The 25,072-nt window shown below is 33.5% G+C and overlaps 1 protein-coding gene across 1 annotated transcript in view; it reads right to left on the bottom strand.

The window, feature by feature from the left end:
• Positions 1 to 24,305, bottom strand: part of LOC145296033 (phospholipase ABHD3-like) — a 147,502-nt gene extending 123,197 nt beyond the window's left edge. Inside the window, exon 1 of the mRNA XM_080142076.1 lies at positions 23,791 to 24,305. Within this exon, the coding sequence (XP_079998202.1) occupies positions 23,791 to 23,955 (165 nt within the window). The 5' untranslated portion in view covers positions 23,956 to 24,305. The remainder of the gene's footprint in view (positions 1 to 23,790) is intronic.
• Between the last annotated feature and the right edge of the window lie 767 nt (positions 24,306 to 25,072).

Raw genomic sequence — 25,072 nt, forward strand, 5'->3', positions numbered from 1 at the left:
AGTGGGGGATGCCCTTTTCTCTTCCTTGCAATCTCTCTCCCACAGAAGAGACGTTGCGAGCCTGTCTTTGTTTTATCCTTATTTCCATGACAAGTGCTCGTTTGAGCTCCAATCTCTGGTCCCTCCTCACCAACCTTTCACGATAAACACCCATCTAACTGAAACCACTGTCATTAATTTTCCCCACTCTTTATCTGTGCCTAAATCAAAACAGATTCCATGAACAAAGCTTCTTTCTTAGAAGTGCACGCCTGTGGAACTCTCTTTTTGTTTGCCTGTTTCCCATCCTAACTACAACTTGGATGTGTTCAAGTCCAACATAAACAAATTCCTGATGAACTGCCCTCCCCCTAAGTAAGACACTTTATCAAATCTCCAATACTACAATACTATCCCATTGATTACTGTACACGCAATAACCCTTATACCTGAGTGGTTTCCAGACCTTGATAAGTGGTGACCTCCATGTAAAAAAAAAAAAAAAATGATGAGAACTATTCCAAATAAGACCAATATGATTATATAATTAGAATAGTAGAGTAGTCATTCCCTAAAAAACAATGAACAATTCAAAAAAGGCAATGTATAGCAATAACATTTAATTGCAACAATGGATAAATTCATCAAAATTATATCACAATGGTCATTTTACAAAAAATCTCATTATATTCATCTGTGTGGAAAACAATTGCAATATTGAAATTGCTAGTGTACACTTAGTTATGGCCCAAATTTGATTTTATTAACCCCGCCCCGACAAAAAAGAAAGTTAAGAACTTGTGAAATAAAATAAATAAAATTATATATATATATATTTATATATCATTATACACTATGCAATAAGTGTTTGAATATATACTTATCTGTTAGTTTTACTCATTTAAAACTACTTTAAAGCTTCATCGCTCACTCATTTTGCGACCAAATTTCAAACAATTTTTACAGATCATAGGTCACCTTCTCAGCTATATTTTGAAACAAATATTTTCAATTTTCGTTCATTAAAACAAAAGTTATAAAATTACTGGTGTTCAAAAATCTTCAGAATAAGTAAGGAACAGGAGAGACACCTTCATAAATCATAATGGGGAATGTTGCTCGCATGCCATCTTATTTGATTTGGGTTATATAGATAGAGTTAACAAAAGTGATACTTTTTGCCGTGCTAGAGCTGATAATACTTCTCTTACAACATCGTTCATTAATTCTGTTTCTATTTTTTTTTGTCCCTTCTTTCTATTTATTTACTTAATTACATTTTTTATTTTTTTATTTAGTCAATTTAAGAAGTTGATAATAATTTTTTATGGATTGCTGAAAATGTGGATGATATTAAACACGAAAACCAAAGCCTGGAAAAATCATGGATTACATAGAAAAATGCGAGTATGAAAAGTAATATTGTTAAGATTAGACTTAGAAAAATAAAAGGACTAGTTATTAAAACTGGAAAAGAAAAAGACAAGATATTCTAATAAAAATGTGATAAATTTATAACTTAAAATATTGCAGCATTAAGATTCTAAAGATGTTTTATTGAATTATTTAAAATATTCTCAATGCAGCAATATTTTAAGTTATAAATTTATTATATTTTTTACTAAAAATCTTGTCTTTTTCTTTTCCAGTTTTAACAACTAGTCCTTTTACTTTTCTAAGCTTAATCTTAACCATATTACTTTTCATGCTCGCATTTTTCTATGTAATATATAAGTGAAATTGTCTGTATGTACATTTCCCTACCAAACTACTGTGTCAATTTTCAGTCTACAGACTCGAGAATTGACATAAGGAGAATTTAGATTTGGGAAAATCTTTTTAATCTGTTTTCGGACAAAATTTGGCTGTCAAGGAGTCAAAATTCAACAATTTGACCTTTGAAAACTCTACCTTTGCCAATTTTGGGTCTAAACACTTGAAATTTTAGATGTAAGTTCCTTGGACATGGATCAAACTTTTTAATTTGATTTGAGCTCAAAACAATAAATGTTAAGTGGTCAAAACTGGAGACAAAGTTTTAAAAGATTTAACCTCTACGGTCTCCAAATTACCCAGCCAATTTTTGGTCTAAACATTTGAAATTTTATATAAAGTGTGTTCAGATATAGGGCAAGCTTTTTAATCGGTTTTTGGCCAAAAATTTGGCTGCAAAAGGGTCTAAGTTCAAAAGATTTGACCTTTGCGGTCTCTAGCAATTATTCAGCCAATTTTGTATCTAAACATTTGAAATTTTACATAAAGAATATTCAGACATGCAGCAAGCTGTTTAATCAGTTTTTGGATGAAAATTTGGCTGCCAAGAGGTTGAAGTTGAAAGAGTTGACTTTTGCAGACTCTACCAAACTCTTCCGCCAATTTTGGGTCCAAACACTTGAAATTTTAGATGTAGGTTACCTGGACAGGAGTCAAACTTTTTAATATATATATATATATATATATATATATATATATATATATATATATATATATATATATATGCACATAAAGTTATGAACAGTATAATAGGGCTCAAACAAAACCGGGCTGAACTGCTAGTATATAAATAAATTAGGTATGTGAATATTATGCTTATATATATTTCTATCTAGAGGATTCATTTCTAAACTAATGAACTGATCATTATGAATTTTGGAATATATATCCTAGGCAATATAGTGAATAACTTGGACAATTTGTTTTGTAAACTTTACCATTTAAGGGGTGATCACCCAAATTCTCCCCCTTACCCCTCCTAAAAAAAAGAAAAAAAGATTTTTTTAATAAGCGAGATACAAAAGGGTTACAAAGACATTATGAGTTATATCATGTAATAAAATTTTAACCAGAATGTAGGAAGTGTAAATTATATTTATGTGTAATTAAGCTCCTAAACTAAGGAACGTATCATTATGAATTATAGGATAACACTGTGATTAACATGAGCATATTTTTATTTTAACTTTATCTTTAGTGGGGTGGGGGTGGTGAAACCACACTATATCCTAAAAAAATAAACAACATATATCACTAATACTCGTCCCCATTACCAATTGTCTATTTCTTAGATTGAGCAGAAATTATGGATGCTGAAAAACCTAAATAGAGAAGAGATACACAATGAACACAGTTATTATTATAGCTGAGAGGATTATAATTCTGTATGAAAAAATAAGAGTTTAAATTTCAATTAAAGTGTTTCTTCCAATTAAAAGAAGAAACATTATTTTGCATACTTTATTTAAGATCAAACTGATTATGTAAGTGATTTTTTTTTTTAAATTTGCTTTGAAAATTTTTTTAGATGAAGATTGATTTCTATTGAATTGTTCAGACGAATCTTGAACGTAATTCTCACATTTCAGTTCTGTTAGAAACTCCATACAGATTGCCAAATTCAACAGAAATATTCCAAAACAAAGAAAATCAGCGATTACACCGCCATTGTGAGAATAATATTCGAGGTGAGAACATGAGTCCAAGCATAATACAACTTTTTAAAATGTGAAAAATCAAAATTTAATTCAATGTTTAAATCGCTATTTATAATTTACCATTTTTTTACAGCAAAATATTTTAACTTTTTTAAAAATGTATTATTGTTATTTATTGCATACTAAAACCTCAATAGTTTGACACCAAAAATATTTTCATGGAATTTAACGAATCTAAAAGCAGAGAAAGCATAACTAGTTGATAATTTCATAACAATTGCCAAAAACAAAAAAATGGTGTCACTGTAAAAAAATCTTTGCAAAAAGTTCACATTTGTAGACTTTAAAAAGCACTTATTTCAAGACAAAATCAATTTTCTCCAAAATATGTGTTAAAGTCAACCGAAATAGGTATTTGAAGAATCCCTAGTCTACAACTGATTCAAAGAAAAAGTACATTTTCATTTTTGATTGATGAGGGAAAGTTCTAAATAACTTATTGTTGCTTAAACTCATGATAATCATGTTGAGACACCTGTTCCCATTAGATCACTAAGTTAAATAACGTTGACCCTGGTCTGTGCTAGATAAGTGACATTTTAAAAATACTAGGCGCTGTACGTAAGAAGACATCAACACCTCCAAAATTGCAAAACCTAATGTCATCACCTCCCCTGATGAGGACATACAAACTACTTGTGAATTTGATATTCTCATGAAGCTTCCTACTTCAAATGAAGCCGGTTCTATCAGCCTAGAGTGAGTGAGTAACTCTTAATTTGTGAAGTTTTGTTTTTTTTTGTTTTTTTTAATACCATTAATACTAAGATACTTTGGGTGCCCATTCCCTAAAAATACCAAAAAAAAAAAAAAAAAAAAAAGTAAGAATTTTCTTTTTTTTTACAATTACTCACCATGAAAAAGCACCTTATTATCTTCTTTTTTTTTAATAGTCCAATTTGTGACATGTGAATACTTTAATAGTCATAAAAGCACTCGTCTAGCTACAACCTCTATTAACAATTTCCCCTACTCAATATCTGTGCCTAAATCTAAATGTAATTACATGAACAAAGTTTCTTTCCTAGAACGGCTTACCTGTGGAGCTGTTCTGTTCGTCAGCTTCCCAGCTGACTACTACACAGTTGTCTCCAAGCTCAATTTAAACAAGTTCTTGATGTTCCACTCCTTTAAATAATCAAATTCTACCTAATTTCCACCACTAACAATCACTAAGCTGATATCTCAGTGACCACCTTATATTCATTAACCCTTATCCTTGAGAGGCCTTCCGACCTTGATAAGTGGTGACTCCCTTGTAAAAAAAAAAAAAAAAAAATCTTTGAGCCTTGTTACATTACATAAAAATATGGATGCTTAGGCATGTTCTTTTTATTTTGTGATCAGTATTAGACTGCAGTGGCACATAAATGTCCACTATTTTTATGCTTAGTTACTTAGCAGACATATTTTTGAGGGACAATATTATTTTGTAAATCTTTGTATCAATGAAATTCAGTGACCACTTTTGTGAGTGTGTGTGTGTGTGTGTGTGTGTGTGTGTGTGTGTGTGTGTGTGTGTGTGTGTGTGTGTGTGTGTGACCCCTACATGATTTTACAAATCATTATTATCCCTTTTTTTCTTTATTTACAAACTGACCTGGGTCTCCATATTGCATAGGAAATTAGAGTAACTCAAGAAATTTCAGACCCCAACATCAGACTATTGAATTATTTGTTGCTGATAGTTGTCCTGTTCAAAGGCAGATCCCACGATGCTAATGTCAAACAGCAACCGGAAAAGTAAAAAGAAATAAAAAATAAAAAAAAGAAGAAATTTGCAAATTGCATGACCTAATGAGTAAAAGATTTGGGATGCTTATTCGTAAGTTATGTAGAGAAAAACGAAATTCGAATAAAAATTTAAGTAAAACTTAATTAATGTTAAAAAATAATTAAATTATAAAATTATAATCTACCAAAGTGCATTTAAATTTATTCATAGAGAAGTAAGCCATTTTTAATCTTTCGTTATTACTTAAACAAAAAGAATGAATTAGTTTGCAACTCTTGATATTTTAAAGAAATTTGAAAGCATTTAAACTGTGGAATGGAAAGCCATTTCCGGCTTTAAAATTCTTAGCACAACCTCATGTATTCAAAAGTCGAAAGTTTTGGAAACCATTTCCATGCAACAATGTTTGTTTTTACATAAATTCAATGAGTAAAGAGAAAATTGCTCAGCACTTATGATCAAAGTGTAATATCTTCTTTAAGCAAGGACAAAGCATAGATACAAATTGCAAACCCATGTGTACGAAAAAGAGTCAAGAATGAGTATGTGTTTCTTGCTTGAATATATGGTATACACGATTCTAGGTCCTGTTGGACTCCAGACCAGTCATAGTAGTTAGTTGAATGAAGGAGTCCTGTCCGTTTTATTTTCTAATAATAAAGATCTTTCAAGATGTGCATTTCGTATTTTTATTTTGACTTTGATCTCCCTAACGGTTTTTATCTTAGAAGGAAACTCATCCACTCTCAAACTCTACATCTTTCATCCTACTTATGTTCCACTCCTATTTGAAGATCGATCTTCGTATTTTTGGTTTTAAATAAATCAGGAATTAGTAATTGCTTTTTAGAAGGAGTTCAGTAGGTCTTTGTTGTGGGGACTCCTTCATGCACAAGATATGAACTCTTCCAAACTGTATAAATTAACTGAGAGTTACGACTCTTGGTGTGTTAGTGTACTTTTGTAGTCCGCCATCTTGGCTGTACTTACTACAATGGTTGCTCTTTGTATATGTTGTTTTTTTGTTTTAATATATTTTACCATTTTTAACTCATCTCAGTGTCCGCGTTTTCCTTAGTGACCCTTATAGGACTACAACAATCTTATACAATCATATTTACATTTACCGGCACGAGGCCCATAATAGATTATACACTGATAGACTAGCAGCCAATTTGAAACCGACAATGGAGTTGCAATCTAAGCATAATGGAACACTCTTCTTATAAACTAGATTTCTGAATTTTTGTCACACATTATTTAGTTGATTTCAATTGGTAAAGTATTTGATCATTGATTATTAAATTCAATATGGTGCTATAAACAAGATCCATGGATTGTGAAGATTGGGAACATGACCTGGTCAAGGGAAGGATCTCTGCCAGCACAGACAAAACCTATGTTGTCACATTTGCAAATAGGAAGCTGATGAAAACCTACAAATGATGGATCATGCCATGTTAAAAAAGCTGAAAGTTACAATGTTAGAAACCTTGTCCATTCTTAATGAAGCTAAGGAGCTTGTACACTCAGTGGTGCCTTAGTATAGGTTGTCTAACTAAACTATCTCAGCTCCATCTTGAAATACCCCCCCCTCTCCTGAACAATTTAGAAAATTTAAAAAACTCAGGAATCTTTCTGCCAAACTTGGGAATCAGCACAGAATCTCAAACAGAATTCTTCTTTTAGCCATGGGGGCAGCACGCTCTTGCTCCATCAGCCATGACTAGGTAGAAGTCTTTAGTATGAATTTTAAGAGCCTTATACCTATTTTCGTTTCTAGATGTAAATATCAGTTTTTATTACATCTTTGGAATGAAAAAGGATTTGGTGAAAAAATGACACTTATTATTATTATTATTATTATTATTATTATTATTATTATTATTATTAGGCACGTCATGCAAATAACACTCAAGATAAGAACAGTAGTCCGAAGAATCAAAAGAATACAAACAATCAATCCTCATCTCAAAGTGTTCACCAACATGACAAGCATGCCAATATTTCAGACCATCATCCAGCTATACAATCCTGTTGTGTCTGTATAGAATGGCATAGTCAACATTCACCCTAAATTCTTCATCACTGATCCAGACCAGCTACTAGGAATGATAGAGGTATTAAAATTTCAGATGTTGAATCCCATTGAGTGAAGATGAGATACAAAACTATCTTATCCACCTCAGCCCTGGAATGCAATTGTTATGTAAGCACCACCTGTTTGATATTTACATGAAGGAATAACTTATGATGAGTAGGATAGTGAATGATGCCCTCCAAACAGATCTGCTGGCCAAAGCTGGATCACTTAAATCTCTTAAGCAGAATGTAAGTTATTCGGAACTATTTGAATCAGTATTGTGAGACCAGACCTCAATGAGCAAGACCTCAAACATGGCTATTTCTCATGACAAAAGATCAGTGCTCCACAATGAATGTCCTTATTTGTCTATTTTCCACATACTCTTGATCCTAAGACACCCACCTCTTATAAAATAGATGCCATGATGGAATTAACAACCCATAAAGTCATGACAGATTACAGAGACAATGATACAATCCTGTCACGTGATCACATTCGTGCATCTGTACGAAACGACTAGTATTACACAATTCTGATTAAAATGATTCAACAAAGATTTTCATCTAAAATGTTTTCTTATTGAACTGGAAGTCTGCATCTTCTGAGAGGTATGCCATTAATTGGATATCAACAAGGTTTTAGTATAGATGCATAGCAGAATTGTCATGCTCAAATCTCTCAGAAAAGGAGTACTATACCATTTACACTCAACCCAGTGGATGTAAAATCTAATTGGCATTTACCAGTATACAAGGTTAATAATAGATTTTCAACTCAGAGATTAGCAGCCAATCAGAAAATAGAGTTTCTAATCTAGACATAATGGAATATTTTAGCTTTCTTATAAATGTGTTTTTTAGGCTTCTGTCAATTTATTTACTTGAGTTTAACTAGTCAGTTGAACACAAACTACTAAATTTGATAGTTACTTTGTTTAATTCTTTTTTTTTTGGGGGGGGGGCATTTGTTTTTTTGTTATTCCACTCCCCATCAATAAAATTGTGTTTGTGTGAATATATATATACATATCTCCGAAACAGTGTTTCATGGTAAACAACTGATGATCCCTTGAAAAATTAAAAAAATTGGTATTATAGTAAATTTGAGAGAGTTGATGCAGTGATTGCAGGTGATTAAATGACTTACTGACTAGATTTTTTTTTTTTTTTTTTTTTTAACGAATGATAAAAAATAATTTTTTTGTATAGTTTCAAATGTTAAAAACTTCAAAGACTATATATATATACACACACATACATACACACAAATGAACAACCATAGCAGACTTGACCAATCCATCAGCTACAACCCAGTTATCACACTTTAATCAGTCATAAACTGAACCCATTAACTAATATCCTTTTCCGTACTAGATATTTGCAATCTATCTGCCCTTCCATGGACAAACTGTACTTTTGACAATCAACAAAACTACTACACAGGAAAATTATTTGTCCTTCTCAGACTGTTCTCCAACCTCAATGCAACATCTGGTCTGGTGAGTTGTTCAGCAAATTCAGTGTGTCATCTACACTTTGACCACCGGTGTTGAATAAATAAGCATTTCATAATCGTACATTCTAGACAAATGAAACGGGTTATTTTTTATACAACTTAACTACTGTGTTTGTCACCTTCTTTTGCTTAGTGCCATATTGCATTTGCGTTTCCAAAAGATTGTGTGGGTAAACTCCCACAAGATGATCTTGCGACAAATAGTGATCCCAACGTAATTACAGATAACAGCTGGGCAAAGAACGTGGCAGAACACAGACAAATCAGCAATCAATGTATCAGCACCTCTGGACCATTTGTCATCTTACAACATGAGTACAAAGAGATCACCCTGACCCATCATGGTTGCAAATAATCCTGCTGAAAAGATCATTAACACAGAATTTGACTTAATACATCATAAACAAATTCAGACTCAATGAACATCTAATTTTTCTTTGAGTATTGCGTACTAACCATTTCCAGCAAAAGATATCATAACCAACTACACTTGGATATTTATAAAAAAATGTCTGAAACTTCAATTGACAGTCATTGCCAAAATCATCACAGAAAAGTCTCGTCAGTTATACATAAAGATGCAATAAATTAGTTAACAAGTGAACGCTTGATTAACTCGTTTGAATAATGCATATCAACAACAGTGAAGATCCACTTACATTACTGACTTACAACGATATTTTCAGATTTCGTTAGAAACAGCATAAACTGATGGCAATGTAAAATTCACTAGAACTCATTGCTTCAAACATTGCAGACTTACTTGTACTACTGACTTCGGCAACAGTGCAGACACAAATAATTCACTTCCAACAAAACTTCACTAGGAGCAAAGTGTAGTATCTGTTCTGATACTACACTTAATTTTTTCTGTTATGAGGTCAATGAAGGAGAAATCCGTCTAGACTGAGGCTATTTATATTTTTCTCCCAAGTCCAAATGTTCCTGGATTTTACCTACAATAATAACGAACCTTGTGTCTAACTCTGCCCTCATGGAGAGGCAAGTAAATAAGGATTCATATTCAACAAGTGTGCATATCCGTTTGTTACCAATTTTTTAAAAATACTTTTCTGATTAATACAATCAATTATTAATGAAGACGGCTCGGTCATGGGCTGTTTAAAAATCCCCACAATTTTGATGAACAAACCAAATACTGTTAATCTAATTTGACCTTAATCTTTCATTTACAGTTGGCTCAACTAACTACACTGTATGCATTTACATAAAATCAATGGTAAGTGAACAGGAAATTGCATTGCAGGTCTGATATTCGGTACCTGTCGTAACAATTAAAGTGTATGATACATACAGTTTCAGATCTTTTCAGACTCCAACCTAGTAATTTTGCCTCTTATCTAGTCAAGTGAAGGAGTCCATCACTGTTTTAAGTTTTTGGTAATAGAACTCCTCCAAAATGTCCACTCCCTGCTCTACAGCTGCATCCTAGTCATTTTAAGTAGTATGGCCTTACAGTAAACATGATATTGTGGCATGATTACAATGATTCTATAGTAAGAATAATAAGGATAGACAGAGGATGACCATCAACTTACGCATAGTTTGCACACTTTTGATGGCCTCGTGCCTAATTTGTTAAATTATAATTTTTACTTCATAGCAAATAATTCAAAATGTAGTAATTATTCCTGTTTGTCTATTCTGTCACAGAGATCTGGCTCGGTAAAAGCTCAACTCATAGATCAAAATAAGGGGTTTATTTGACTATCATCCCGGGTATTAACTCCTCTTTGGGAGAAGGCACTTATTTATCACAAGTCTTCTTGGCCACCCCTAATAATAACAAATTGAGCTCAAAATTACATACCATCCAGAGTGTCCCCTATTTGAGGCTACAGGATTTTTTACTCATGCTAAACTGGTGCAGTGAAAAGCAGATAAATAACTATAGCAATTGTCTCCATGATCAAACTGTAGTATCTGTTCTTGCCTCTAGGAAATCTGCCCACTGTATTTCTCGTACTATCCTGATTTACCTTTCTGTCGGACGTTTATTGCAGTTTGGCTCACTACACTAATCCACTATTGATGTTCAGTTGTTTATTAGCATCGATTCGACCAGTCCAGATGTCATTTAACTTAGCAGATGCATTCTGATCATCACACTCAACAAACGCTAGACTAAACTCATTAGCAAACGTCCTTTTTTTCTAGACCAGACACTTTCCATCTATGTGCTCTTTAAGATAAACTGTTTTTTTCTATTTTTAAATGTTGCGAAAATGTTGCATCCCTCTGCTTGTTTTGCAAGTATTTTACACTTTAAGAGAATTAGTTATAGTTTTCTAATAATTCGGTTCAATAATTTAATGACCAAACAATATTATAATAATTAAATTTAATTTTCAAAATCCTTTTTAAAAATTAATAATTTGTTAAACAAAAAAAAAATAATGAAAGTAAGATTCCCAGGCAACACTGAGTAAAGTAGAGCTAGGTTGTTTTTGTTTTACGGCATATAAACCTTTTCAGGTTATTTAATGCCGAATCCAAAGATTTTGAAGAACAATTTTTTGATAGAATATATTTGTTGTTTTCAAGTCAGTTTCTATTTAACCCATAGTTGGGACCCTAACAGGTACTACCACTCCGGGTCAGAGTGGACCTGGGAGCAATCACAATTAAAGGGTGGCTCCACACTCCCCAAAGCCCCAAGCTGGGGCCTCTCAATTGGATATAGTTTAAGGTCATATCCAGGACCAACAGTAGAGTTAGTGAATTATAATAAGATTATTATACGAGGGGTGTGCAATAAGTAATGCCCCTGACCCACTTTCCATAGCAGTGGAGCAACGAAACTTGGCACAGTAATTAGTCTTTCCCTACATAGGAACCACCCAGAGTTATACATTTCTCCCATCGTTTGATGCAACTCAGGAGACCGTTTTTGTAGAACACCCCAGGTTGGTCCTCCAACCACGACGTGACTTCAGAAATCAAGGCTGCATCATCTGGGAAACGCTTTCCTTTCTAAAACAACTTCATGGCTGGGAAGAGGTGAAAGTCAGAGGGTGCAAGGTCAGGAGAGTAGGGAGGATGGGGAAGGATTTCATAACCACACACCCGTGCTTCTGATCTGGCGACATGCGAGTTGTGGGCGGTACCTTTGTTGACCTTGTCCCGCCTCTCTTGATTTTGATAGCTTCCCTTAATTTCCTCAAAAGTGAAGCATAATAGGCTCCTGTAATTGTGGTACCCTTTGCCAGGAAATCTGTCATCACTACTCCGTCCTGGTCTCAGAAGACTGCGAGCATGACCTTGCCAGCGGAAGGCTGCACCCTTGCCTTCTTTGGAGGTGGTGAGTCCAAGTGCTTCCACTGCATTGACTGGGCTTTGGTCTCTTGATCATAGTGATGGATCCAGGTTTCATCCTGTGTAATCAGTCTTTTGAAAAACTTTGACTCATCTTCTGGGCACATCTCCAAATTCATCCTCAAGCACTTGACACGTTCTCGCTTCTGGAATGGTGTGAGCAACCTGGGAATCCATCTGGCAGACACCTTATGCATATACTAGAGGGGGGGGCAACCAGGTCTGGGAGCTGTTTCCACAGACTTCCGGCCATGTTTGAATTCACGATGCCAGTGTTTTACAAGGTCATATCATGGGTCATTATCACCATAAGTTTCTTTTATTTCATCAAAAGTCTCCTGCGGTGTGCGTCCTTTCAAATACAAAAACTGGATCACTGCTCGACATTGAACAGGCTCCATTTCACACCTGACTCAGTTCAAACACCTATAAAACAGAAACCACAATTAGTTCAGAGCTGTTATTTGCCACATAACCCGTAGAGATATAAATCATTTCACATGCAAAATTTCAGTTAGATCAGACAACTGGAAGTGGGTCAGGGACATTACTTATTGCACGCCCCTTGTAAAATATACAAAACTTTCAAAAATTATAAAATGATCATAAATTATGGAATGATCATAAAAATGAAAATTTTATTTACAAATGAGAAAATATTCATAGAAAAAAGTGAGAAATGTTAACATGTTATTTATGTATATTTGTATTTTGATAAATTCTCGAATTCTGGAAATCGAAATAATTTTATCAAAATGAAACAATGGAAAGCCTACATATTAAGTTAATTCGAAGAATGCTATGAGAGTAAAGTGATTATAGTTGTAGTATTCGAAAACATTAAAAAAGAGGAAAGTTTCCCTATTCGATTTGTGGAAAGGGAATTGGCCACAACTCAATTTGTTGTACACAAGAAGCAGAGTGAAATTACAGACCTAAAGATGATAATGAATTTGTGTTCAAGAAGTTTAAGACAATGGAGACAGACGAAAACTCAGATATGAAGTATATTTGGATGTCGAAGCTCTTGGGAATGTTCAGAAGTTTTGTTACCTTGATGATTACAATTGAATCGTAAAGAGCTGGTGCTAATATCATTGCACAAGTTAGGAATGAATGGAGTTACTTCAGGGAACTTTTGCCATTATAAATAGAGTATTATCATTGTCGACTAAGGGGAGAGTCTTTCAGGTACATGTATACAGTGTAATGATGTATGGAAGTAAAACCTGACCAGTGAGGGTTGAGATCATGTGTTGCATGAAAATAATATGGTAACTGTGAGTCTAAATCTAGACAGTCGAGGGATATGTGTGTAAAACACATTTATTGGTATGATCAGGTTTAAAGAATAAATGAGAGGTCTTGCGATGTAGAATAGTTGAAGTAGCAGGGTCTAACTGAGATTCTACTTTTTTTTTTTAGGCAATTGCATGTCAACAGCTTGAAGAGAAGAATGAGAGATCAATTTCACATATAAATTGCACACAAGGAAAGGCAAAATAGATGAAAGTTATAAGAATGGATTTGAGATAGAGATTGGATTATGAATCAATTTATACAAATTGTTCAACACATTACAAGCATGTAAAACGACTGTTAAAACTGAATACGATGATGAAAATCTACAAGAAAGAAATAAGGTTCACAAAGTCATCAAATGTCAAAACAGTGGTCGTTTTATGAGCTGCTGCAGTCAAATACAGAGGTAAACAAGATTAAAAAAGAAAGGTTAAAAAAAAAAAATAATTAAAACTCCATATTTGTTGCACGGATGTTCTAAGAGTTTGATTATTTGGGTCAAAAATTGGAATTTTTTATGTGTTGAAAAATGCAATAGATAATAATTACATGGATTGTTAAAAGATTGAATCATTGATTTTATTCGCTATTCAAATTAAATTTGCTGTACCTACTGGACATTGGCGAGAGATTTTGGGTTTTTTTTTCACATTTAAAAAAGTGCCTCTTTTCTCGGTTTACATACACAATTTATCTCTCTTTACTAAAACTTTCATTTATATGTTCTTAAAATGCTATCCAGTTAGAAACTACTGGCTCGAAAAAAAATAAAAAAAATATCACTGATCATTTTAAGTGAAACTTACATGCGAAACTGATCACCCACTCTTTTCTCCAAGCTATCAATGTCATTTTTAATTTTAGCTGAATTAGCAAATTTATTAAAGGTGTAATTATTAAAGTTATGTTGATACGAGAAACTAACAGACACCAGAAGTGGATAAACAAGTTTTATTAATAAAGAGATTATAATTAAATTGGATAATAATTTTTAATAAAATTTACATTGGCAGAGGATGATTGAAATATTAGGTAAAATTGACTTTGAAGGGTTCATTATGGCCACTGCGTGCGCACCATTTGTTTATATATATATATATATATATATATATATATATATATATATATAGTTTTTATATTTAAATTTTACTCAGCAAAAAATATATTTTTTTAAAACATATTTATTATTTGAACAAAGAATACAATTCAAAGCAATTTCCTTAATCCATGGATTAAGGAAATTACTTTGAATTGTATTCTTTGTTCAAAAAATAAAGTTTTTGTTTTGAAAAGTTATATTTTTCTAAATGAAATTTAAATATAAAAAACTGAAAATTTTATTTTCCTCTATCTAATATATTGAGCAATTATTTAACTGGGATTGTCTTATATAAAAAAATATTACCTCCCTAAAATATTTTGTATACCACAAGATTCAATAATCTGTGGTCCAATTCATCTCATTATTCTGATTATATATATAAATATATAAAGGTGTGTGTGTGTGTGTGTGTGTGTGTATTTCCCTACAAAATAAGGCATATTGAGATATGAGAAATCTTTTTAATGGTTTTCAGCTAGAAATTTGGCTGTCAAGGGGGCAAAATTCAACGATTTGACCTTTGAAAACTATCAAACTCCTCTGCCAATTTTGGGTCTAAATACTTGAAATTTTAAATGTAAGTTACTTGGACATGGATCAAACTTTTTAATGTGATTTAAGTTAAAAAAAATACATGTTAAGGGTCAAAATTGGAGTCACGGTTTAAAAAAAATTCACCTTTGCGGTCTCTACGAAATTACTCAGACAAATTTTAGTTTAAACATTTTAAATCTTACATAAAGTGTATTCACACATAGGGCAAGTTATGAACAGTACATAGGCCCCGAGCAAAGCCGGGCTGAACTGCTAGTATATATATACATATTTTATAGCTTTTACTTTTTTTTTTATGTAAATGCAGTCATATCTTGCTACGGTGTGCAGACCATCTCGGTCATAGTTGATCTCATCAGGCAAGAAAATTTAAAAACTAAAGTTACAAAGCCATTTTCAATTTTAGAGGAGAGAAAATATACTTTGCCATGATCGGTGTGAAGCAAGGTTAATTTTTAAACTTTCATGCCTGAGGAGATCAACTATGATCGAAACGATCTGCACAGTGTAGCAAGATATGACTGTATTTACATAAAGAAAAAGTAAACGTTCTAAGAATTGACTCTTTGATTGAGCACTGTCAACGACCTTTGTTGAAATTCAATTATTCTTAATTTTTGGATATCTTTCAAACTGGAATGTACATTTATATATATATATATATATATATATATATATATATATATATATATATATATATATATATATAAGTGAACGTGTCTGTGTGTGTGTCTGTCTGTACATTTCACTACACAACAACTGTCAATTTTTAGTCTATAGACTCGAAATTTGATATACAGGGTACTGAGATTTGGTAAAATCTATGTGATCGGTTTTCGGCCAGAAATTTGGCTGTTAAGGGGTCAAAGTTCAACGATTTGACCATTAAGAACTCTACTAAACTCCTCCGACAATTTTGAGTCTAAACACTTGAAATTTTATATATGTGTTCCTTGGACATGGGTCTAACTTAATAACTTGATTTGAGCCCAAAACAATAAATGTTAAGGGATATTAATAGGGATAAAAATTTAAAAAATTGACCGTTTTTTTTTCGTATTTTTTTTTTTTTTTTTGGCTTAGCATACACCTCCAAAGCACCCATGCTAGTATATCTATAAAAGTTAAAGTGTCTGTCTGTCTGTGTACATTTCTCTATGCAATAACTGTCAATTTTCAGTCTACAGATTCGAGATTTGATATACAGGGTATTGAGATTTGGGAAAATCTTTGTAATCCATTTTTGGGTAGAAATTTGACTGTTAAGGGGCCAAAGTTCAATGATTTGACCTTTGAGAACTCTACCAAACTCCTCTGCCAATTTTGGGTCTAAACACTTGAAATTTTAGATATAGATTCCTTGGACATGGTCTAACTTAATAACTTGATTTGAGTCCAAAACAATAAATCTTAATGGGTCATAATAGGGGTCAAAGTTAAAAAAAAATTGACCTCTGCAGTCTATACCAAATTACTCAGACAATTTCTGGTCTAAACATTTGAAATTTTACATAAAAGGGTATTATGAGATAGGGCAAGTTTTTTAATCGGTTTGGGTCAAAAATTTGAGCTACGAGGTGTGTGCAATAAGCAATGCCCCTGACCCACTTCCAGTTGTCTGATCTAACTGAAATTTTCCATGTGCAATGATTTATATCTCTACGGGTTATGTGGCAAATTACAGCTCTGAACTAATTGTGGTTTCTGTTTTACAGGTGTTTGAACTGAGTCAGGTGTGAAATGGAGCCTGTTCAATGTCGAGCAGTGATCCAGTTTTTGTATTTGAAAGGACGCACACCGCAGGAGACTTTTGATGAAATAAAAGAAATTTATAGTGATAATGCCCCATCATATGACCTTGTAAAACACTGGCATCGTGAATTCAAACACGGCCGGAAGTCTGTGGAAACAGCTCCTAGACCTGGTTTCCCCCCCCTCTTCTGCCATTGATGAGGCATCTGTCCGTCAAGTTGAGGCTGCCATTTTGGAAGATCGGCACATTACTATTCGCCAAATAGCCCAAGAGGTCAAGATTAGTACAGGGTCTGTGGAAACTATCATTCATGACCATTTGTATATGCATAAGGCGTCTGCCAGATGGATTCCCAGGTTGCTCACACCATTCCAGAAGCGAGAACGTGTCAAGTGCTTGAGGATGAATTTGGAGATGTGCCCAGAAGATGAGTCAAAGTTTTTCAAAAGACTGATTACACAGGATGAAACCGGGATCCATCAGTATGATCAAGAGACCAAAGCCCAGTCAATGCAGTGGAAGCACTTGGACTCACAACCTCCAAAGAAGGCAAGGGTGCAGCCTTCCGCTGGCAAGGTCATGCTCACAGTCTTCTGAGACCAGGACAGAGTAGTGATGACAGATTTCCTGGCAAAGGGTACCACAATTACAGGAGCCTATTATGCTTCACTTTTGAGGAAATTAAGGGAAGCTATCAAAATCAAGAGGCGGGACAAGGTCAACAAAGGTACCCTTCTGCAGGACAACACTCCGGTCCACAACTTGCAGGTCGCCAGATCAGAAGCACGGGCGTGTGGTTATGAAATCCTTTCCCATCCTCCCTACTCTCCTGACCTTGCACCCTCTGACTTTCACCTCTTCCCAGCCATGAAGTTGTTTTAGAAAGGAAAGCGTTTCCCAGATGATGCAACCTTGATTTCTGAAGTCACGTCGTGGTTGGAGGACCAACCTGGGGTGTTCTACAAAAACGGTCTCCAGAGCTGCATCAACGATGGGAGAAATGCATAACTCTGGGTGGTTCCTATGTAGGGAAAGACTAATTACTGTGCCAAGTTTCGTTGCTCCACTGCTATGGAAAGTGGGTCAGGGGCATTACTTATTGCACGTCCCTCATATCAATATATAAATGTATGTATATTTGCATGTCTGCCTAAAACTTTCGACAGAGGCGACGACTTTTCACAAGATCAATATCGTTTTGAAGCTCGATCCTTCAGACGACAAATATCGAAAAATTTGGCTAAAAACATTAATTTCTTCACCCTCAACTGGGCACTTTTCTACAGGGAGGGGTCGCTTTTTTAGCCAATATTTTCAAAAGTCATCCCCTCTTTTCGATTGTCTAGCCTTAATTTAAACCTATGTCACTTCCGGTTTGGTGGTGGTCGTTACAGCAAAGACGTCACATTTTTTGCCCCGGTCTTTTCCTCCTTCATGGTATGGGTTCCAGCCTGCCTTCTTACTACCACTTTATTATTTTTTTTGCTCAACACACAGCTCCAAACACCGGGCAACGACTGGCACCCATGCTAGTATCTATAAAAGTGAAACTGTCTGTGTGTACATTTCCCTACACAATGTCAATTTTCAGTCTACAGACTCGAAATTTGATATACAGGGTACTGAGATTTGGGAAAATCTTTGTTATCCATTTTCGGCTAGAAATTTGGCTGTTAAGAGGCCAAAGTTCAACGATTTGACCTTTGAGAACTCTACCAAACTCCTCTGCCAATTTTGGGTCTAAACGCTTGAAATTTTAGATATAGGTTCCTTGGACATGGATCTAACTTAATAACTTGATTTGAGCCCAAAACAATAAATCTTAAGGGGTCATAATATGGGTCAAAGTTTTACAAAATTTGATTGCTTCGGTCTCTACCAAATTAGACAATTTCTGGTCTAAACATTTGAAATTTTACATAAAAGGGTATTCAGAGATAAGGCAAGCTTTTTAATCGGTTTGGGTCGAAAATTTGAGTTACCAATATATAAATGTATGTCTGCATGTCTGCTTAAAACTTTCGACAAGAGGGACAGATTTTTACAAGATCAGTATCATTTTGAAGTTTGACCTTTCAGACGACAAATATCGAAAAATTGGCTAAAAACATTAATATCTTCACCTTCAACTGGGTACTTTTCTACAGGGGGGATGGCGTTTTTTCACCGATATTTTCGATAGTCATTTCGATTGTCTAGCCTTAATTTAAAACCTACATCACTTACGGTTTGGCGGTGGTCATAACAAAGACGTCAGGTATTTTTCCTGTTCTTTTCCTCCTTTGCGGTACGGATTCGAGCCTGCCTTCCTACTAACACTTTTTTTTTTTTTTTGCTCAACATACACCTTCAAACACCCGGGCAACGCCGGGCACCTATGCTAGTATATATATTAGTGAAATTGTGTGTGTGTGTGTGTGTGTGTGTGTGTCTATACATTTGCCTACCAAACTACTGTGTCAATTTTCAGTCTACAGACTCGAGGTTTGACACAAGGGGTATGGAGATTTGGGAAGATCTTTTAAATTGGTTTACAGGCAGAAATTTGGCTGCCCAGGGGTCAAAGTTCAACGATTTGACCTTTGAAAACTCTACCAAATTCCACTGGCAATTTTGGGTCTAAACAATTGAAATTTTAGGTTACTTGGACATGGATAAAAGTTTTTAATTTGATTTGAGCCCAAAATAATAAATGTTAAGGGGTCGAAATTGGGGGCAAAGTTAAACAAAATTTTAAATTTTACATGAAGTGTATTCAGACATAGGGCAAGCTTTTTAATTGGTTTTTGGCCGCCAAGGAGTCAAAGTTCAAAAGATTTTACCTTTGCGGTTTCTAGCAAACTATTCAGCCAATTTTGGGTCCAAACATCTGAAATTTTACATAACGGGCATTTAGACATGCAGCAAGCTTTTTCATCAGTTTTTGGACGAAAATTTGGCTATCAAGAAGTTGAAGTTGAAAGAGTTGACCTTTGCAGACTCTACCAAACTCCTCGGCAATTTTGGGTCTAAACACCTAAAATTTTAGATGTAGGTTACCCGGATATATATATATATATATATCATCATCATCATCATCGTCGTCATCGTATTGCTATCAGGTTATTTTTTTTGCTATTCCACAATTTTTCTCTGGCACAACAGGTAAATTATAGCCAAAATAGTCGTTGATCCTAACTTAAATATTTCAGATTTTTCAAATCTCTTTGCTACAGAGTCAGAAATTGTAGAATTAAAACAAACAATTGAAATTCACCTTTTTTTACGTCAATTCATTTTTAAATAACGCATAAACATGTTTTAAATCGCATAGCAAAGCATGAATTTGGGGAATGTTAACAAATGATTTTCTGTTATATTTCATACTGTAAAAGAATTTAATTCTGAAATTTAAAGGATAAGAAATTTTCAATTTATTTTGAAAAAAATCCACCAATATAAGTGTCGCGGTAAACCCTCTATGGTGGATTTCTATCAGTATTTTGTTAATTTTCCACTTTTGAACCATTATCGGCGCTCCGAAGATAGCATGCTTTCGTCGACCACCTTGATTGCCCGTTGAACTTAACTACTCGACACTACTTGTCTTTCGAACTGAATAAACGCTTAAAATTCCGTTAAAATACACAAAACTCATCGAGATATGTAGAAAAGTAATTTATCTTGTCTTTGGTAACATTTATTTATATACTTGAATTCCCCCCAAAGGGGGGGGGGGGCTTCTCTATTAAATACCCTAATTGCATTTTGGTGGATTTAATTTGGTAATTTATTTTTTTTAAATACGATTTTTACATTTTCGTTATCTGACGCTCTTTGCGTTTGTTTTGTTCCCATAAATATTACATATCCAATAAATAAATAAAATATTAATTCAATTTTTATAGTTGTGAAAAAGAAGTTGTCTAATGATTTTAATGGGTACAAAAAAAGTGGTTAAAAAATAAAATAACAAATAAATGGGTAATTTGAACCATGCTGAAATATTTAGAAAGCCATTCTAAACATGGGAGGGAGGGGTGTTTTGTAACTGCTGTACTTTCACCTAACAATTTAATAATAAAAAATTAAATAGCTTTAAATTAACTTGAAAATACTATTTAAAAATAGCGTGGTTAGTTCAATAAGTGCATAAGCACTAATAAATGTTATCAAAAACAAGATAAGGGTAAAACTTGCGACGAATGCTGTTACAGGTTAAATTTAAGCTTCATATTTTTTTTTTTTAATTGTTAGGTAGAAGCACAGAATAGTTACAATACACCCTCCCCATGTTAAAAATGGCTTTCAAAATAACGTTTTATTTCAGCACGGTGGCAAAAGTGCACAAGGACCTTATTCTGTACTGTGTCACAATAAAAAATTAAAAAAAAAAAAAAAACAATTGAATATAACTTGAAAATAATATTTTTAAAAATAGCACGGTAACATAAGTGCATAAGCACCAACTTTGTATATCTTTTGATTATGCTTTCAAAGAATGCTTGTGCAATTTGTAGACCGTGCTATTCTTAGAAGGGATTTTCAAGTTAAATTCAATTTTCACGGTATCTTTTGTCTATTAAATTATTAGGTGAAAGTACACTAAAAAACAAAAAAAAAAAAAAAAAAAAAACTCTTAATAACGCCATTATTTCAGCAAAGTTCATACTGCATCTAAATTAAAAGGCATTAAAATGGATATTTTTAATAAGCTGACTTAATTTCGCATTTTTAATCATTATTTTATATTTTAAATATTCAATGTATTGGCGAAAGCAGGCCAAACATCCGCGAATGAAAATGTCCGCTGGCCGAAACGTCCTACACAGAGTTTAAAAACTAGGTTTTATAGATTTCTTTTTATAGGCTAAGAAGTGTGTCTCATATTTGTCTACCAAGGTGGTTATTTAGTGTGCAGCAGCAGTTGGGTTAGTGTGGTAAAGGGGCGCGGACTCTCGGAGCAACTCTGCAACACTTTCACTAATACCCTTGAGAAAGGCATGAAACTATGAACCTATAGATTCTCCATTCTATTATTCGGTCAATAGTAGAAATGTTCTGCAAATGGTCTATAAAAATAAAAAATAAAACTAGAAAAATAATTATCCCCCCCTCTCTCTCTCTCTGCTTACACCGGCATTCTTTCCGGTTGCATTAAAATTCTCTTCGCTATTAGACATAAGCAATGCTGGTTCAGGAAAGATGCGGTTGGTAATGCGCAACCTTTGTTTCAAAGTAGAGTCTTCGCACAGTCAGTCTTAGGAGGTATCCGTTAGTTCTTAATTGAGGTCTTTGTAGTGGATGAATGAAATAAAAATTAAAGAAAGGGGGAAAAAATGATTTCGCTTTTCTTGGCTTGATTCTTTTATGCATTACATTTTAAATAATAAATAGTTGGTGTGCTCGAAAAAAAAAAATTACTGTTTTTGTTTTTTTTGTTTTTTTAAGAGGAGTGACACAAGCGATTCTTTTATAAACATTAATTTTAGTCATGAATTATTCGGACTACTATTCTCATCCTAGTTGTATTCAAAACGTTTCGGCCGATGTAAACCCCGACCTTCTTCAGATGCATCTTTCCAAACTTGGCAAGCTTCGAGTTCAACTTGTAAATCTTTATAAACCTCGACGGAATTACCGTTAATTTCAAAAGCTTCAAAATTACTTTCGAATGCCAAAGTCTACGACGTAAACATCATTTCCGACATATTCTGCTTCTTTTTCTTTTCATTCATTTCGATATTAAAACTATGTTACCACTTCTCGTGTATCTGCGTTTCTCGCCTCTACGTGACATTTTTATTTTATTCGACTATTTATTGAAATCAAAAACAAACAGAGTAAAATAAAACAATTTTTAAAAATTTTATTTTAAAATAATTACGAAATTAAATCTTCTAGAATGAGTTTCGGTTCATTCGTAAACAAGTCAGCCATTTTATCTTTTATTAGTAAAAAATGAAAAGAATTGATATATCATTATCCTTCGAAATTTTAATGGAATTTGGTAGCATAAACTGCCGTTTTTGACTTAAATTCTTAGAAAATCCACATGTATTAAAAGATCGAATATTTTGGAAGATTTGCATCCAATAATTTTGCAGATTAAAACAATATTAGCTTGAAATTAATTTGTAACAATTTGGTTTAATTGATAATTTAATGGCCAAACGATGTCGTAATGATTGAATTTAAGTCATAAAATTTTATTTATAAACAAATATTTTGGTAAAAACAAAACAAAAGCGGAAGTAAAATGAAAGTAAAAAACTGGTTGTGATTTGACCGTCAGAAATCGAAAACGATTTTGGAACCTTTAAACTGCCAATTTGATTGCAATTTCTGGTTAGAATTAAAGTTTGTATGCTATTGCTACAGTTGTGCCGTTGCTATCATTTATTTATTTATTGCGAGTAGGTGGAGTGTATCGTTCTATTTTACGATATATTCAGTAAGTAAATGCTTTCTCGCTCACGTACTCCTATTCCGAATTGGTGACCGTAGACCACCATCAATAAACTCTCTTGCACAAAACTGTTATAAAAATAAAAAATAAATAAGTAAGTAAATAAAAAAGTACAGTAAAAAAAAATTTCACGGAAAATTTAACGATGAAAATTTATTAAAATTTGCTGGAATAACTTTTTTGTTTTCATAAAAAGTAAAATATTAAGTAAAAAATGGATTTTGTTATGACCGAAAAAAAAAAAATCTCCATCAAATCGAATCAAAAAACCATCGAATTATTTGTTTAAAAAAAACTGATTTATTATTATTATCATTTATAGTATGCAATTGGTTTTAAATTGTCTAAATTAAACTTTAAATGTTATTTATGACAGTTTGGTACAAAAAAGCAAGACAAAACTCCATTGATGGCGGCCCACGGCCACGAATTCGGAATAAGGGCGTGTGAACGAGAAAATTCAAAATAATCTTTGATCAAGTACTTACCTTGCCGACGTAGAGTAGGTAATACGCGATGTAGGTAGCTCCAAAGACACATAGAATCGGCAGAGATGGATAGTCCCGAAAATAATCAACGGCGTGCCACACATATTCCATTATGTGATCCAAATTGTCAAAACCGGGATTTTTAAGCGAACTAACGAATGACATTTTGGGATTTTAAGGTGTTGTTTTGTTGTTTTTTTAGGGAGGGGAGGGGGATGTATATAAAGGTAAATCTGTCGAATTTTAGTCTCTCCTTCAATAATGTTTTTTTGGGGTCCGGCGTTTAAAAAAATGTAAGAATCGGTGCTTTAATGAAATGAATCTTGTTTTTCTTCGGAGAAGAAAGGATGAATGGAAGAAGAAGGCTTTGTTTATATTTTTTGCTAGTCGTCGCCGATGTCGAATAATTAATTAACTCATATATATATATTTATTTTATTTTTTTTACATATATGTAGAGTTGATTAATAGTATATATGAAATACTGTGTTTTGTTTGTTTTTGCTTTTTAAAATAAATAAACATTATTTGTCGCGTTTTTTTTTTTCTTTTTTTCCCCCCGGTTGCGCTATAATGGTGAGCGCAGAGTGAGTGCGGAGCGCAGAATAACAACGTCAGCGCACTTGTTATTCTGCGGCACAATCCTTTCTTTTTTTAATATGATATAACTTTTCTATCTATCACTCTCTCCCTCTCTCTTTCTTTCTTTCTTTCACACACACACACACACACATATATACTTTACTTACTCGCTTCAATTCTAATAATAGCTTCCAGTTCTTTTTTTTCTTTCCGTTTAATATATTCGTCTTTTCTAGCGTGTGTGTGTGTGTGTGTGTGTGTATTTATTTATTTCACCCAGTCTTTCCTGACGGCTAGATTGAACACCAGTAAAAATGAAAGTAGTTCACTTTTTTTTTTTTTTTTTGGACCTCGAAAAAAAGAAAGGACCGGGAAGGGAAAAAAAAAATGATGAAAAGACAGGGCGCGTCACGTGACCTTTCCTCTTTTACGCAACGTTGAGTAATTTTGCCGGGGAAAGTGAGGGGGATATCACGTGTCCGACTCGACCGGCGGAATCCGCCAATATCATCATCACTATCATCATTATGGTTATCACCATCTAAGCAGAACTATCATTATCATTATTATATAACATAAAACGGAAGAAGGAAGTTTTTGGCGTTTTCCATTCTCACCTACGTTTCCTATCTTTAAAACTCTCCACACACAACAAATTCAAAATATTAGAGACTGTTAAATTAAAGAAAAGACAAAGCTA

The sequence above is a fragment of the Euprymna scolopes genome, chromosome 16 (assembly GCF_053919585.1).
Source record: "Euprymna scolopes isolate OS-2025 chromosome 16, ASM5391958v1, whole genome shotgun sequence".
Lineage (NCBI taxonomy): Eukaryota > Metazoa > Mollusca > Cephalopoda > Sepiida > Sepiolidae > Euprymna > Euprymna scolopes.